General features: G+C 36.6%; 1 protein-coding gene across 21 annotated transcripts in view; it reads right to left on the reverse strand.

The window, feature by feature from the left end:
* Positions 1-14,639, reverse strand: part of fgfr3 (fibroblast growth factor receptor 3) — an 81,351-nt gene that overhangs the window by 49,696 nt on the left and 17,016 nt on the right. For 17 of the 21 annotated variants that reach the window (XM_073919924.1, XM_021480659.2, XM_073919925.1 and 14 more), the window contains exon 3: positions 788-1,054. The exons of the other annotated variants lie outside the window; for them this stretch is intronic. In XM_073919924.1, the coding sequence (XP_073776025.1) occupies positions 788-1,054 (267 nt within the window). The remainder of the gene's footprint in view (positions 1-787; positions 1,055-14,639) is intronic. 21 annotated transcript variants of the gene reach the window in all.

A 14,639-nucleotide genomic window follows, 5' to 3' on the forward strand; every position in this document is an offset into this window, starting at 1 on the left:
CTTCTTCCCTAAACCCAACCGACAGTGTTTTAAAAAGCACTGATTGATTAGCGCCCACTCACTTCCCTAAACCCAACCGCAGTGTTTTCAAAAGCAATCCAGAAAAAGGAAAAACCCTTGCGGCAGCCAGATTTTCACCACGTTTTCAGATTTTACCACATACCACACTTGTAATTTACTTGTTTATTTATTTATTTTTTTTTTGCCATTCTGTAACCTTTCTTTACCGGACTTGAACCCTGTTGTAACAGTTAACTCCTCTCTGTGACTTAAATCCTCCGACATAAGTGGTGAGCCGCTGGACAAAGTGGTAACAGCAGAAAAGCCGTCCAAACGAAGATAAGAAGTCAGCTGGTAAGCTCAAAAGGGAGTTATACCGCCCTGTGGCGTCCATTTTAAAGATGAAATGCAGCCATACATTCCTCTGGCTACAAAATTTGCGATCTCCAGAAATGTATATAGAGCAACGTTTTCAGAATGAGCCTATGTTGAATCTCTAATAACCAGAATCTACCATTTCTCCCTCTATTTCCCCAAGGAGGCGCTATTTTGTGTATTTTGTACTAGAATATTAAAAATCACCTAGACTGTTAACATTCCACCTTGCTCTGCTTGTACGATAAACGTCAAGTCAGCCAGGAGGTGTGTGTCTCAAGATCTGTTTGCCTGTTGGGAACGAGTCTGACTGGCGAGTTTCCAATTAATGCTTTGCATGCCTGAGCTTGTGCACTGAAGTCTACAGTAGAAAAGGAAGAACAGCACTTAAATGACATTAAGAAGCACTGACCGATGACTTTGACGGTGTAGTTGCTCAGAAGCATGCTCTTGTGGGCATGTCTGCAGGAGTAAACACCCGAGTCTTCATAGGAGACATTGATGATGCGGAGGGCTTTCTGGCCCACTCGTGTACGGTTGCTTGAAGAAACGGCGTCTCCGTCTTTTTGCCATACAATGGGAAGGAGGAAGTCTTGCGGCGTGCAGGACAGAACTACTGTATCCCCGACTCCCGCCACATAGTCCTCCAGAAACACCTCCACCTCACTCGATACCCAGTCTAACAGAGACAAGACAGACAGAGATGAGTTAATGGAGGATCTTCAACCTGCAGTCAATCGAAGTTTTATAATAACATGTATATTTGCATCATGCTGTTCTGATTTTATTAACTGATTTAAAGTGTTACTTCACCCAAACATTTAAATGCTGTTATTAATTACTGTTAATTCCCTAAGACCTGTGTTCATCTTCAAAGCACAATTTAACATGTTTTAAATGAAATCTGAGAGCTCCCTCTTCCTCCATATACAGAAATGGTCCTAAGACGTCCAGAAAAGGAACTAGAAACTTTTGTCAAAACATTTTTATGTGGCTTCAGGTGTTCAACTGCATTCATATGTAGCTTCATTAACACTTTTGTGCAACAAAAAATGGTCAAAATTAACTTTGCAACCTGCAAACATTGTATATATTAAACGTGCACCCTGACTTTCCATGAAAGATCCAGTATATGTAAACAAAGTCTTTTTGTTTACAGGTTTTTTGTTGCACAAAAGTGTTCTTGGAACTTCAAATGATTACAGTTGAACTACTGAAGTCACATGGACGGTTTTGACAGTGTTTTGAACATTTTAAACGTATTGCTGTCAATGGAGGATAAGAGAGCTCTTATGTTTCATATAAAATATCTTAATTTGTGTATAGAAAACAAACCAAGGTCCCAGGGGATTGGAAAGACATGAGGGTAAGCAATTAATAACAGAATGTCCCTTTTTGGCTAACCAAAACCCTTTAAATGTGTGCTGAGGGCACAGTACTCATTAGGATTAGGATTAGGATTAGTTTTTAAACTTAAATGGTTTGTTACAATCGGTTTCCTCAAATGTTTTGAGTTACCTTAACATTTTTGGTTTTACAGTGCAGCAGATGCCCTTCCAGCTGCAAAAAATGTCAAATGTAATAATATTGCATAATATGTAATAATATTAACATAATAGATGGAATTTGGTTGGCAGTTCATTACACTGTGGCGACCCTAGATTGATAAGGGACTAAACCAAAGTGAAAATGAATGATTTAATGTATTTTATTGACGTCTACCCCTACCCTAACCCTAAACCCAACTTTCACAGTAATTTAAAATAGATCTTGATCTGGCGTGTTCTTTATTAGTATAACTGATTAACCATGATAAATATTTATATTATTTGTTAAATTTCCCATTAAATCTATTTTATTAATGTCTACCCCTATTCCAACCCTAAACCCATTGTTACAGTAATGTAAAAATAGATCTGGATCTGGGTCTTCTCTGTTAGTATTGCTGATTAACCATGGGTAACCATATCAGCTGATAACCACTGATAACGCCCATTTAATCGAGTGATAACATTCGAAGCAGCTGCTCAAACAATCACGATCTGTCATTTAACCAGAAGATTGAGGTAAAAAAGAAACATAATAGAGAAAATGTTTTAAATGTAGGTGGATTGAACATACTGTAAAACAAATATGTTGTCCCAAAATACTTAAAAATTGTGTTGTTTCCAAATATCAATATTTTGAATATTGTTCGTGGGACAACATTTCTCTTAGCCAATCAGTGTCTGTCTCTTTAGCAGAAGATGAAGGTAAAAAAAAAAAAAAAACTTAAACAAGTATTTATATACATTTAGATAACTAATAGAATCACTTTCTAATTACAAAACAGTATGTTCACTTGGAAAATTCTAGAAAATCAATCATGCTTATTAGTTTGGATAAGTGCTCTATATGTTTCTGTAAAAAATAAAAGGATCAAATCATATCCTTGGCATTCGCTAACACCTTGATCTAGCAAAACAGCACCATTAATTAAGATACATGGATCCAAATTTCAACTGGATTATATTGAAAGATCTAAAATGAATAATATATAATACTGTAACACCATTCTCTCTCTCTGGGATCATTCTAACATCACACGAACGCACACAAGGAAAAACAAACAAATATGTTTATTACCCACCCCGGCGAACGCCATGGAGACCCCGCTGAGAAACAGAAACACAACATGCTCAAATAAATATTCCACCTGACGTTATTTTCCCCTTCACCTCCGTAAGACCCGGCTTTCTTTCTGTAGCATCTCTATCACTCTTTCATTCTCTCTTTTCAAAGTGACATTCATCTCTGCGAACAGCGGTGACAGACTTACAAAGGATTGATATATTTGATAGATGTTGCGCTGATGTGTGTGTATGAGGTCAGGAGTGTGTTGGCAGACGACTGGCAGACAAGACTAAGCTCGAGCGGAATACAGAATGGTGGTGTATGAATTATAGATCGCCCGCTACATGTGAAGGCATACACGCGCTGGTAAGAGCAAAGTCCAAAAAACACCACTGTTTCTGAGGGAGTCTGAAGGCCACGTGAAGAGTTAATATCTCTTTGATCACTTCTCATATCGCTTCTCATGTGTTTCACTCTTGACGCCGTCACCGTCCCCCCTTTTTCTACCTTTCATCTTGTCTTTCACTCAACTTTACCCCCCCCCCCCCCCCCCCCCTCAACTCCACCACTCAAATCCATAGTGCTGACATCAGACGGAGACTCCTTCAGTGAATAAATGCTGCTCTGTGTGTGTCTGAGTTTATTCAACAGTATATCCTGCGAAAGAGAGGGAGTGTGTGAGATGTGTATGAGTGTTTGTGTAACGTATGCTGGGCCCAGTGAAGGACACTAATGTGCGTGGGGGAAGGGTTTATAAATAAATATCGTAAATGGCTACTAGTGTTTCCATATTTCCCAGGAGGTGTGTGGAGAATAGAGGCAGTGTGAGCGCTGAGGATTTACAGGGCTGATATGGAAACCTTGTGAGGTCTACAGATTTAGGCTTTTATTAGGGGTGTAGCGGTTCACTTAAGTTGGTTTGGTTCAATATTACACAGTAGTTGTTATAATTTGGTACATTTTCGATACAGTAAAATAAAGAAATCTCTTTATATTTTTTTAGTTTTCTTTTTTAAAACCAAGATCATAAAGAATGCGATTTTCTGTGTCTTATTAGCACCACACAAAACAAAATCAGCTGCTTTATGTACTTATGTACACTGTAAAAAATGCTGGGTTCCACACAATTTATTCATGCTGTCCAAACACAATAATTTAATTGATTTTATAAATTTAGGTGGATTAAACATAAAACAAATAAGTTTTTTCCAAAAATACTTAAGAATTGGGTTGTTTCCCAATATCATTAATGTGACTATTGTACGATATTTCTCTCAGCCAATCCCTGTCTGTCATTTCAGCAATAGATCGTGGTGATAAAAATGAAAGTTTTATTTATATACATTTAGATCAGTGGTTGCCAACCCCCAGGCTGTGGACCATTGCCGGTCCACAGATCAATTGGTACCGGGCCACAGAAAAAATCATTAAGTCTTACTAAATAAACTAACTTTTATTTTGAAAAATGATTGTATTCTCTCGGTTACATCTGTCACTTGAGTGCCATAATTTAACCCACAAACTATCAAATTGAGTAAAGTCACAGTCACATTGAATTTTCGCCCCACAGACTTCCATTCATATGCAGGCGAATGTGACAGAAAGCTTGTGTGACAAGTTTCGCAGTTTGCTGCATTGCAAAGTTCAAGATTGGTGAGCTCTGATCTGTGCAATCGCATCACTTTACTGCATGAGACCTATCGAAGTTCAAAACATGATCTCTCTGTACAGAAATTTAAAATAAGGACAAATCACTAACTTTTTGCAATGTCTAATCATCCTATTTTATCCCACCCTTTTTCGAAGCTTTATACGACAGATTTTTGCATGCTCAAACTCTAGTGTGACCGTGGCATAACAAACAGACGTCTTTGGAAAGTTTCTTTGCGAAGGGAAAAGGGCCTAGTGAAGGACCCTCGAACTGGCAAGGAATGGATCCGCAACCTATTTGTCAACAAATCAGGTGAATTCAGTATGTCTTTTCAAGAAAAAGATCAACGGCTGGAGGTCACAAATGACAGCGGCTGTTCACATATCACGTCTTTTCCATTCAAAAGTTCGTTATTTCCAATCAATTGTGCTCATATTGGGAGCGACTTGCGAGGCACATCCAGTTGAAAGCATCTTAAGAATAATGTGCCTGCACGTCATTCTTGTCAAGTGACATGAACCAACTGATCAGCTTCATATTTTGTATGGAATACACATATCGGTAAACTAGACAAACATTGCAGTGCTTTTTAATTTTCTCCATAAGCAAAACTTGTATCATAGTAGCAGCAACGTTTTGTCAGCTTGTCATCCTTTGAGAAAACAGTTAATTGTTGCCCGGCAATCCACGTACAACCACCAACCCTCTCCACTCCGGGCCATAGAAAAAATTTCAAGCATTGACCGGTCTGCAGTGATAAATGGTTGGGGACCACTAATTTAGATAATAAATAGAATGACTTTCCAGTTTATGTTCCTTGGCATTCTTTGAAACCATGATCTAGCATACTTAAAAACTGCATAGTTTCAGCAAATTTTTTAAATAACTAGTATGAACAAGCAGCAAAGTATTTTTATTGTAATATTGTAGCTGTTTAACAAAAAAAAAAAAAAAAAAGAGAGAAATTAATAATATTAAAAAAAAGAAGAAATTTCTCAAATCTTTTGCAATGTAGAAAACCACTGGCATTTTCTTGAGTGAAATTGAGCAGTTTTATGAGAAAATCTACAATATCTTGGATTGAAAAAGTATTTGAAAATATATATTTTCAGATTTGTCCGATTTAGCTAACTTTGGTTGGTCAGTTAAATAAATTCACCACCAATCTAGAAAGCAGCTTGATTGGAAAGAATTCCCATGAGCTGTGCTTTAATGCCAATTAACATTCATTACAATAATAACAATATGCCTATATTTCTAAAACCTGTTCTGATTAATAAAACAATAACAGCGTTCAGACCACATTGATACCAATAATTATTTAGAGAACTTATATCATTGGGCTCACCTTCACAACATTTCAGTGAAGCTCTCAAACACTTTACAGTATGCATACACTGCACATATACAGTAATGACATCATATTAACACTGACTAAAAGACTGAACTTTATTACAAATCTACAAGAGTCTGATATGAGTGATCTCTGTGTTTCAGTATTAGTGTGACACAAATGTCTTGCCCTTTTTGACTACAGTGTTACCTTCCTTTTACTCTAATCAGCTTCATGTATTTTCATAATCACTGCAGATTCAAGCACTGTTTTATATGCAGCACATACACACTCACACACACACACACACTTGCATGCATTGAGGACAGTTTTCCTTTGATCATGCGGAAAAGATGAAAGGTTTTTTTTGTGTTTTGCCAGAGTTGCGCAGGGTAAAATGTGAGATGTGATTTAAAACTGGCTGCCATGGGCAACACAGCAGTTGCTGGAATATATTTGACTGCTGTTATGAAACATACAGTGTGTACAGGTCAACACTCTGTGTGTGTTTGGGTTAGAAAGGTGTTTTTAGCATAAGTCAGAACACAGCGGCCATTTTATTTACTTTTTGCACCAAATATAAATGCATGCTTTTAATAATAAGTGTTTTTTTTTTTTTAGTTGACAAAATAAGAATGCAATACATGTCTATCAGCTTTCAATGTAATACTTTTACTATATAAAGAAAACTACATTATATACAAGCTTCCATTCAAACCTTTAGGATTTGTACAATGTTTTCATGCTCATTTAAGCTATATTTATGTTTTGAAGATGTAATAAATATGATGATATATGAAAATAATCATTTAAAATTTCCTTCTAAAAATTAGCATTTTTCTCAGACTCCTATGTCTTGATTCAGTAAGTTTACTTTTACGGCAAAGAATAGGTTATTTTCAGCAAATTAACATGAAATAACTAAACATAAACAAAAGAGGCAGAGAAAAATGCTCATTGTAGAATAAAATTCTAAATGTCACACAAATATATGAAATATATTTACTACTAAATTTTAAAGGGGACCTATTATGCCAATATGTCCCTAAAGCGTGCATGTGAATATCACCTCAAAATACCCCAGAAATAATGTTTTATAACTCTTTGAAACTGCCCCTTAAAAGCTTTAAACCGAATTTTGCCATTTTAGTGACTGATGCTTTCAATGCAAATTAGCTTATTTTTTCATCTTAAAATGAAGGCGGAGGTACAAATGTCTGTGTGCCAGCATAGTGGCAGATTTTAAAACAAGACTAATGTCCAATAACACCTGATTCACACAGGCGTCAGCGTCAATGCTTCCGTTCACTTTGAATGGGTGATGTCAAGTGTTGCCGAACTGAATTGTGGATCTGAAGTTGGGAATTTCTCAACCTTTCAAGCGCCAATGGAAGCATCGGCTGATCAGATCACTATATGCTATTCCCCCAGCTCAGACAGTAGTCGATTGCCGGCTAATTTCTTTGGTGGATGGTGCTATGACGATTGCGTCAGTCCCAACTTTAGACATGCCCTCCTTTAAACGTTGACGCTGAAGCATACTTTTTTACCATTACCCATTAGAAAATACTTTTTTACCATTAGAAGCTAGTTATGTTCACAGACTGTTGCCCCAAACTGTGCTTAAAGCCTTTATGAAAGTGATTTTTGCATAATAGGTGCCCTTTAATTTTTACATTTAAAATTTTTTATACATTTCTGAATTCATTTTATGGGTTTTAAGTTTCATTATTTTACTTCAGGGGTGAGCCGGATCGGTAAAATCATGGTATATATAACTTAAAAACAACAACTTCAGATATGTTTTCTTTGTTTTATTATGATCAACATAAAACATAAAGCTGGAGCCCGAGGAAAACACGATCTCACGACAATTCATAACTTTTTGATTTAGTGGCTAATTCATATAGATTTGTACAATCTTATTCGTACTATTTGCTTATCCACCAATGAGGGTTGGGTTTAGGGGTGTAGTTGAGTGCCACGTCTCCTTTTTTTTTAAATCATAAATTTTCATATGACTGAACTTATGCGAATTAGCCACTAGGCTTGGCCGGTAATACGATAATATGGTATACCGCGTTATCTAAAAATAGCAACAGTATCAGTTTCAATACCTTTATACATCATAAAAAAACAATGCACTTATATATAAGACAAGGATTGAATATTAAATAGAATTTGCCTAAAAATGCATGGTTGGCATAATGGGACAGTGTGGAGGAGAAAGAGAGAGGTAGAGAAAGATGGCGAGTCGCGCACCAAGTTACCTGGTCTCAAAAAAAGCATACAACTTCTGCAGTTTGACAGTATTTCAAGTTTCAACCAAACGAGAAGAGAGAGGCAGTAAATATGGATAAAACAACTTGCAAATTTTGCAACAAAAAGGTTTAAAAGGGACAGTGTTTGTTAAAAAACCTGTACTGATGCAGTGACATATTACAAAGAAAATGATCTCTTTCCACTCAGTAGAAAAACTATCTAATTTATTTAATTTGTGTGCACATTTTTATGTCATTTTTTTAATTATTCACGGTAAAACCGTAGGAAAACAGGGAGGAGGTTTGACGGTATGAAAATTTGAAAATGTAAATATTTTAAAACTTGACAGAATCACCTCGCGGGCTGGATTAAACCCATGTACGGGCCTTTCTAGCATTCTTTAATCAATTCATTATTTTCAAAAGAACAGCATTTATTTGAAATAAAACGCTCTGAAATTTTTTAAATACAGTGTAACAAAAATAAGAACTTAAAATAAAGCTTTAATTAGCTCCAGTTTTGGAACAGTACACACTCACTCTACAAGAAAGTGTTTTCATCTTCTATAATTAAAGCACATTTTAAATACAACACACAAGTGTGCATTGTGTGGTGGTTAATAAAGCTTCTTGATTTACTCTGTTTTTATGGATGTGAAGTGAAGTTGCTATATACTGTTAACATTCACACACATGCACAAACACACAAACAGAGCTGACAGCAGGTGATGAATGTGAGTACGAATAACAGTCTCTGGTTCCACTTGTTTTGAGTGTTGCAATAAAGCGACAGGTTAAAACAAGAGAATGGGAGGAGGATAGAGAATGTGCACACACAGACACACACCCACACACTCTCTCTCATCATGCATGGATTTGTGATCCATTGTGACACACTGTAATCAATACACACAGCTGATTTATAGCAGGTAATTAGTCTGCACCTTTATCTACTCTCTCACACACACACACACGCACCAATTTGAGCTGGGCCAGTCTGCTTTTTTGCTGTTTCCTGCTGCTTTCAGACGATTGGCAAGATACGCTCTCAGTCAACAACCCCTACTGTCATCTGACCTTCAGATTGAACACACATTCACACACATACACACACACACACACACACACACACACACACACACACACACACACACACACACACACACACACACACACACATACTCTTTTCTCATGCCATCTTCCTCTCCGCTCTCTCAGTATCAACATTCTACAATCTGGCTGTGTTAAGGTGACATGAAAATTTGCCTTTATCAGTATTTAAGTGCTATATCCCATCCCCTGTGTATCAAACAAATCAGACATGAAAAGTAACTATATTTCGGCTAATCTTTTCTCAACAAATGTGGAAAAACTTGCCATTTCACTTTACTAGGAAAGAGATTATATAATATATTATAAACATTAATCTGCTTGTTTCCACCCACATTGCTGATGCAGCAGTTCGCCATTTCTCTTCACATGCTAAAGCAATTTGTAAGTTACACAAAATCACATTTTAATGTTTGTGCAAGACAGAAAGAAACCCCTGGATCATAAGTTGCAGGTGTATATTTTTGACAATATTCAAAAATACATTGGGCCCTATCATACAACCAGCACAATAAGGCGCAAGACGTGTTAGTTGCGATTTATTGCTATTTATAGACCAGCGCGTCCCTAATTTTTACATTTTGCAACATGTTGTTTAAATAGCAAATCCATTTGCGCCGCTTTGTGGGCTCATGGGTGTGTCGGTCTAGAAAGGAGGTGTGTCAAGGTGCATTGCTGGCGCATTGCTGTTTTGAAGAACTGAAATAGACCGTGCCATTGACCAACTAAAAGCAGGTCTCTTAGTTATGCACATGTGCAGGTCCAAACACTTACACATTGCTTAATACACACAGGATTTACAGCAATACACAAATATTTTTACATATAAAAAAATGAAAGGATTAAAAGGTTACAAAAGTTCTTATTTTTAACATAGATATTAAAACCACTACCGCTATGCCTTCTTTACCTCAAGGGGCTTTTTTTCAGTTTATACATGACAATTTGCATTTGTATAATGTTTATTATTATTATTATTATTATTATTATTATTATTATTATCATTATTATTAAGTTTTATTTATTATATGCATATTTATATTTGCTTTATATTATATTTATATTAGACTCCTTAGTGGTTCGAACCCAATTTAATTTTTCTTTCATTGCAAAAATCACTAGAATCCTACATAAAGATCAAGTTCCATAAATATGTTTTATAAATTTCCTACCATAAAAATATCAAACTAAATGTCTGATCCATAGACTACCAACATCAAAGCCATTGAGGACATCATGGTTTATTTTTAATTTCAAAGGAAATAAGCAAAAAAGCTTCATGCTTCATTTTCTGATCAAGTGTGCCACTTCAAACTTTTGAGAATGTTTCTAAATTACCTTTCTGAATGTGCTTGTTAACATGCTGTGCGGTTAACATGACTGTGTTCACAGAGCTGATATATCAAAAAATAAAATGCTCACTGTCAGCATAATTCACAAACGCACATTTATTTTGAACTACCTTTCTGTAAAGTGAGAGAATTGTACTAATAGTGTAATGTTTATTTATAAAAACCAGCATGTTTGTATAAGGCTGTAATAAGCTAATTGATAAGTTGAATCAAATTTATATATCTTCATAAACTGATCCTCTAACTGTTCAGAAACATCCTGGTTCAGTATAGAAGTTGTAACCTCTTCCTCTCCATCACTGTCAGACTCTGGTTTGAACATGAAAGGCTTTAATTCACTACTAGTTGTGTCTGGAATTTTGGCTGCATGAGATTACCCTCTTTTGTTGTTTCTGGAGTATCAGAATAGCGTGTAAAGGCTCCGCCCCTTTTTGGAAAGAAGCAGCTCGTTTGCATTTAAAGTAAGAGACACGAACATAGGGCCATTTCGACAAGCTATAATTAATGATCTATGAGCTGACAATTCAACACATTCTGGGGACAGATTTATTTGACAATGTATGAAATTAGGCATAACATGTCTCATTTCAAGAAGCAACTGAAGTCTGCGTCAACTATGCTTTAAAACAACAACAACAACAACAAAAAAACACACATGCCGGATGTAAATAGCTCACGTTTCTGAGCTGGATCCTCCTCTGAAGGAGACTGGCATGCACCAAATAGAGAAAGAAGCAATTGGCGATTAGGATTACAACATAAAGAGAGGTGGGCGGAGGAAAGTTTGCAGCTTGTTACCTCTTTTATTCTGCCCTGTTGAGGCGTGTGTGTGTATGTGTGTGTTTGTGTGTGTGTGTGTGTGAGACGGCATGCCCTGAGGAAATTTAAAGAAAGCTGCTGCGTCCAAAAAGCATTGTCCACACATACACACACACACACACACACACACACACACACACACACACACACACACACACACACAAACTCTACCGCATCAGTGGTCTAATTAGTAACGGAAGCTGGATGTTCTGAGCATTTAGACCCCATCCAGAGTCTGAGCCAAGCATTTTTTTTTTTTTCTTTTTAAGCACATTTTCATTAATAAATGTACACCTATACTGATTTATCTCTGCAGAAACCTACTTTAGTACTTTTTTTTTTTAAATACATTCGCATACACCCATGCTGAAAGAGCCACACACACAAGCACCGAAACAAACACACAGGTTGTAATCAAAGACTGGACCTTCTTAATTGTCATTCCATAGACGAACTGGCCTAGTTTCAAACCCTACACACTGTACAGAACACACACTCCAAACACATTGCAGCAGCTTGTAAAGTAAATGAACACATGCTCCTAATCTAAAGCAAGATCAGCAAAATGTTGGATATTTCACAAACGTCTAAATACTTTCTCGACTTCAATCATTTTCCCAGAAGTGGGGTTAACAAAGCTTGCATGATCTTTTAAACACGGCAGAGTGTTCAATTAGAAGTGGAAATTAAGGCTTGTTCTTGATTAAATATTCAGCATGTCAACAATATTCACATTTTATTCCATCCAAAAAAAAAAAACTCCTCAAATAAGTTTTTAGTTTGCTTAGTTAAGTTTTAGAATTATTTGTTAAAGATTTTTTTGTTATTTATGGTTAATATTGCAATAATCTGTTTTAATTATATTTTACTCTATTATTGTTTGCAAATTTAATACAGTGTAGCACTGATTTAAGACACATTTTTATAATCTAATTCTTTACTTAAAAATTCAAGTGACCAAAACAGTAGATTTCTTGTTTTAATTTATATGGCATATCTGTACAGCGGATTTAACGAGGTCCTTAACTAAACACAGGGAGCTCAAATACACATAAGCATAATAAAGGTAACAGTCAATATTTTTTGGAGTGTAAATTTTAAGCAAAAAATGAACCCCACATGACATAAAAAAGCTACTAGTGTAAAAAGTATTAGTAGGCTTTATTATATTTTACTGTTTTTAGTAGTACAACATCACAGAATCATTTTATAATAGAGTTGGTATATAGTACCTAAATCATCTAATGGCTCCTTTTCACTGAGTGGTACAGTATAGTACGGTTCGATTCCACTTTTTGGTTACCCTTTCGAAAGGATACCTAGCACGATAAAAGGGTACCAAAAGGCAGAGCCAGATGTGCAGCTGAACGGTATGGTTTACAGAGATGCGTCACTTGGTCATGCACAAGCCAGGCGAATGACAAAGGAAGTGCCTTTTTTTCAAATACACAGCCGAGACATTACACCGTAATAAAATATACATATGATAACAAGCCATGGTAAACCCGAGTTTAAACAAACCATGTCATGGTCTTGATGACATCTCTTCCAAGAAGAAGAGCCATCTAAAGCGCAAGCAGTTTCACTTTCTCAAGAGAGCTTGCGTGTGCGTCTATATTTGAAATAACAAATTTCTTGATTATTTAAGCACTTCTGACATTCAATCCTTTCAAAAACGGACAAACGCAAAAGTAAAATGCGAAAAACAAAGGGGAAGCCGAAAAAAAAATTAACGAGCAATGATTCTTTTAGCAACCTAAAATATGAACAAACTGCCCCATTTACAGTAACTATTATCATCACCTTTTGGAGTATTATGAACTCGGAATGACAAAATTATTTTCTAACAAGAGGTTACATGTGCTGGTGTAGATTAAAGATCCTAATTAAAGATTCCTCCCGGTGCTTCGTTTGCCCTACAGTTCAAAGGCATGCGTTACAGGTGAATTGGATAGGCTAATTGTCCGTAGTGTATGAGTGTGTATGAGTGTGTGTATGAGTGTGTGTGTGTGTGGTGTGTGTGTGTGTGTGTGTGTGTGTGTGTGTGTGTGTGTGTGTGTGTGTGTGTGTGTGGATGTTTCCCAGAGATGGGTTGCAGCTGGAAGGGCATCCGCTGCGTAAAAACGTGCTGGATAAATTGGCGGTTCATTCCGCTGTGGCAAACCTCGGATTAATAAAGGGACTAAGCCGACAAGAAAATGAATGAATGAATGATATTGCATATACTATTATTGCGATAACGATATTTTTGCAATATATTGCGCAGCCCTAGTCTATAGCTGCTAAATAGTTTCACATGTCAAATGAGCACAATAAAGCTAAATACATTTGTTCTAACTGTGAGAACAAAGTCAAAGCATGCTATTGTGATGATGACAGAGTAAGAAATGAGCAGAGTGAGACATTACTCTTTCATCTCTGTGACCTCAAATTGCCCTCAAGGAAAACACAAGCGTTCAAGCAAACACACACACACAAACATGTCACCTCTCCATGGCCTCTGCCCTGCCCCCTTTACCCCCTCTGTCTTTTACGATGAATAGAAACATGGCATTTAGTAGAGAGAACTGAGTTCGAGAGATGGGGTATTACTGCGCAGGAAAAGTACTAATCCTCCGCCTTGCTTCCTTCCAGCCAATGATACCCAGAAGCAACTGGCAACAGCTGCTTAGAAATATCCCAAAATCACACACACACACACACACACACACACACACACACACACACACACACACACACACACACACACACACACACACACATGCAGTCTAAGAGGATCAGACTGTATTAACATGAATATGCAATACCATTTGTTATACAAAATTATTAACAAAATAAGATTCCCCTAAACACCTGACACTCTATTTAGTCTATTGCGCAGTACAAACGGCTAATAACTGCAAGCAAAAACGTCATTATTCCCAGTGCAACATTCTAACAGTTTATTATGCTCTCAAACTGCTAAACAAAGCCAGTACTTGATCACTTTCAGGTACAAACTGATCTGTGTGCGGTATAAGCTTTGTTACACTGTCATAAATGCATTATTAATGCTTTATAAACTATTCATAAGCATCCCAGGAGGGAACGCAGCCACATGGGACTCTGAATACTCAAATATAGGA

Source organism: Danio rerio, chromosome 13 (genome assembly GCF_049306965.1).
Source record: "Danio rerio strain Tuebingen ecotype United States chromosome 13, GRCz12tu, whole genome shotgun sequence".
NCBI classification, from domain to species: Eukaryota; Metazoa; Chordata; class Actinopteri; order Cypriniformes; family Danionidae; genus Danio; species Danio rerio.